The 2,084-nt window shown below is 49.4% G+C and overlaps 1 protein-coding gene across 1 annotated transcript; it reads right to left on the bottom strand.

The window, feature by feature from the left end:
- Positions 1 to 309: 309 nt before the first annotated feature.
- On the bottom strand, positions 310 to 1,845 carry EMWEY_00023530 (18 kDa cyclophilin, putative; the record flags this gene model as incomplete). The annotated part of the gene is made up of 6 exons (XM_013480813.1): positions 310 to 515; positions 785 to 905; positions 1,030 to 1,091; positions 1,255 to 1,354; positions 1,447 to 1,512; positions 1,831 to 1,845. 6 exons carry the CDS (start codon positions 1,843 to 1,845, stop codon positions 310 to 312), a joined length of 570 nt encoding a protein of 189 aa, XP_013336267.1.
- Positions 1,846 to 2,084: the final 239 nt, after the last annotated feature.

The following is a 2,084-nucleotide window of genomic DNA, read 5'->3' as shown; positions in this document are numbered from 1 at the left end:
CACTTGTTACAGTTAACTATACTTATTAGGGGGTGTAAAGCTACACAACCAGAGTGGGGTTTACATAATGAGGCGCCGTTAGCGCCAAAAACGGAATGTTTTCGTTTATTCGATATAACGGCGATTCCCAATTCTGACCAGGAAGCGCCAAAGCTAACCTTCCTCTCGCCCCCTTGGCGAAGGCCTACTGAATTGCAGTAGCTTCCCCGAAGCTTCTGTTCGCCGAGGGCACCTCCTACTATGCTTTGTACTGTGAAGATGCTTGGATGAACTAATATGCACGATTACAGTTCAATAACGTTAGTCCATTCAGCTAGAGTTCGGTTTGTGACCAACTCCAGATGACTTGACGGTCACTTGGGCAGAGGGGCGGCCAGAGGAACTTCCTGTTGCCTCAATGCGTTTCAACACCTCCATGGAGTCATCTGTGACGCTGCCAAAGACGACGTGACGGTTGTCCAGCCAAGGAGTAGCGACAGTCGTCACGAAGAATTGTGAGCTGTTCGTGTTTGGACCTGGAAGACGCGTAACACGTAAGGAATATCCTGTACTGCTGCAAGAACACCGTCCTCTGAAAGCTTCAAGCAGTGCTAAGATGCATCGTAAACAAGACTGGATCCACCGCCTCTCCATGCAGTAATCCCGACACTCGTGTGGCACTCTGCAGCGCTGATCTACGCCCCCAGACTGCACTACACTGAGGCCTTCGGAACTTGTGCTGTATTGGGCAGCCGTTCCATCCCCAACACTCAACATATTTTAAACCGACAGACAGATCACCTACCGGCATTTGCCATAGAGAGAATGCCTGGACCGACGTGTTTTAGCTCGAAGCTCTCATCATTGAAAGATGGCACGGGGGATGTGTCTGCACCTGGTAAAACGTTCCTCTGTACATCCCCTCCCTGAAGACACAACCAAGGTGAAAAAGCACGAGAAATTCGGGTCAAAATGACGGCTCCGCCAAGTACACGACAACTGCGGGTACAATAATCGAAAAGCTGGAACTGGCGATATACGGTTGCTGACCTGAACCATGAAATCGGGGATGATTCGATGAAACAGCGTCCCCCTGTATCTTGGTAGGAGATCTGACACAGAGAAGGCGCAATGCACACATGTTCATCTACACACCGCAAGCCATTCAGTACTACATTTACCGCCAAACACTGCATGAAAGGACATGGTCCAAATACATAGCAGCCAAACAGTACCCCACTACGCTCAAAACAACCCGTGCAAGTGGAACCTTACCGACGAAATTCTTCACAGTTTTGGGCACGACATCCGGCCTTAAATTGAAGTTCAGGAACCCGATGGACTCGTCGTTAATGGCAATCTCCATGTGCGCCTCCTGAAGATGCCACAGTTACACTGCACCCCCACAGTCAAGCAACACACGGGGCACGGGGCAAATACAAAGAAAACGAACTACGGGGAACGCACCTTTACAGGGTCCGCCGTTGCCCTCAGCGAGGCTGTTAGGGCAAAGATAGCCGCAAGGAAGACGGGCTGAGTAATGACACATCAACACAACTAGGGAAGCAAGACATCCGTGGCTGCCCTTAAAAACAGGACACTGCAGAACTGCAAGTACACACAGAGTGGAGTTTCTGAGACGACGACAATTGCATTTCTAGTTCTAACGGTGCACGGCATGAACCCAGACGGGAATCCTTGCAGCACGAATAACAAACGTGAAGAGCATATAAAACAATATGCAGAATTCAACGGACGAAGCAGTTTATTACAAACACATTGAAGCCGAACACGTTTTAAAACACGCAGCAGCCCACACAGCAAGGACGTGGGACGCCCCCCCGAACTCACAGCTGCTTTTTTCATCTTTTCACCAGTATATGGGTAGCAAATGATTAAAAACGTGAATGAAAACAAATAAATCAAAAATGTAGTGAGTTACACCCCTCCCACATACGTAGACAGCTGGAACGAGCGCTGGCATCAGACGGATGGGATGCGCCTGGCGGTGGCGTGCGCAGCCGATGGGTAGCCCAGGTGAAAGTGTACATACAGCAGTCGAAAAGTGCAACTCAAAATCAATTATACGGAATAGTTCGAATTGT

This window comes from Eimeria maxima, genomic scaffold (genome assembly GCF_000499605.1).
Source record: "Eimeria maxima Weybridge genomic scaffold, Emw_scaff237, whole genome shotgun sequence".
Classification (NCBI taxonomy): Eukaryota; Apicomplexa; class Conoidasida; order Eucoccidiorida; family Eimeriidae; genus Eimeria; species Eimeria maxima.
This window is presented reverse-complemented; position numbering and strand designations above follow the sequence as displayed.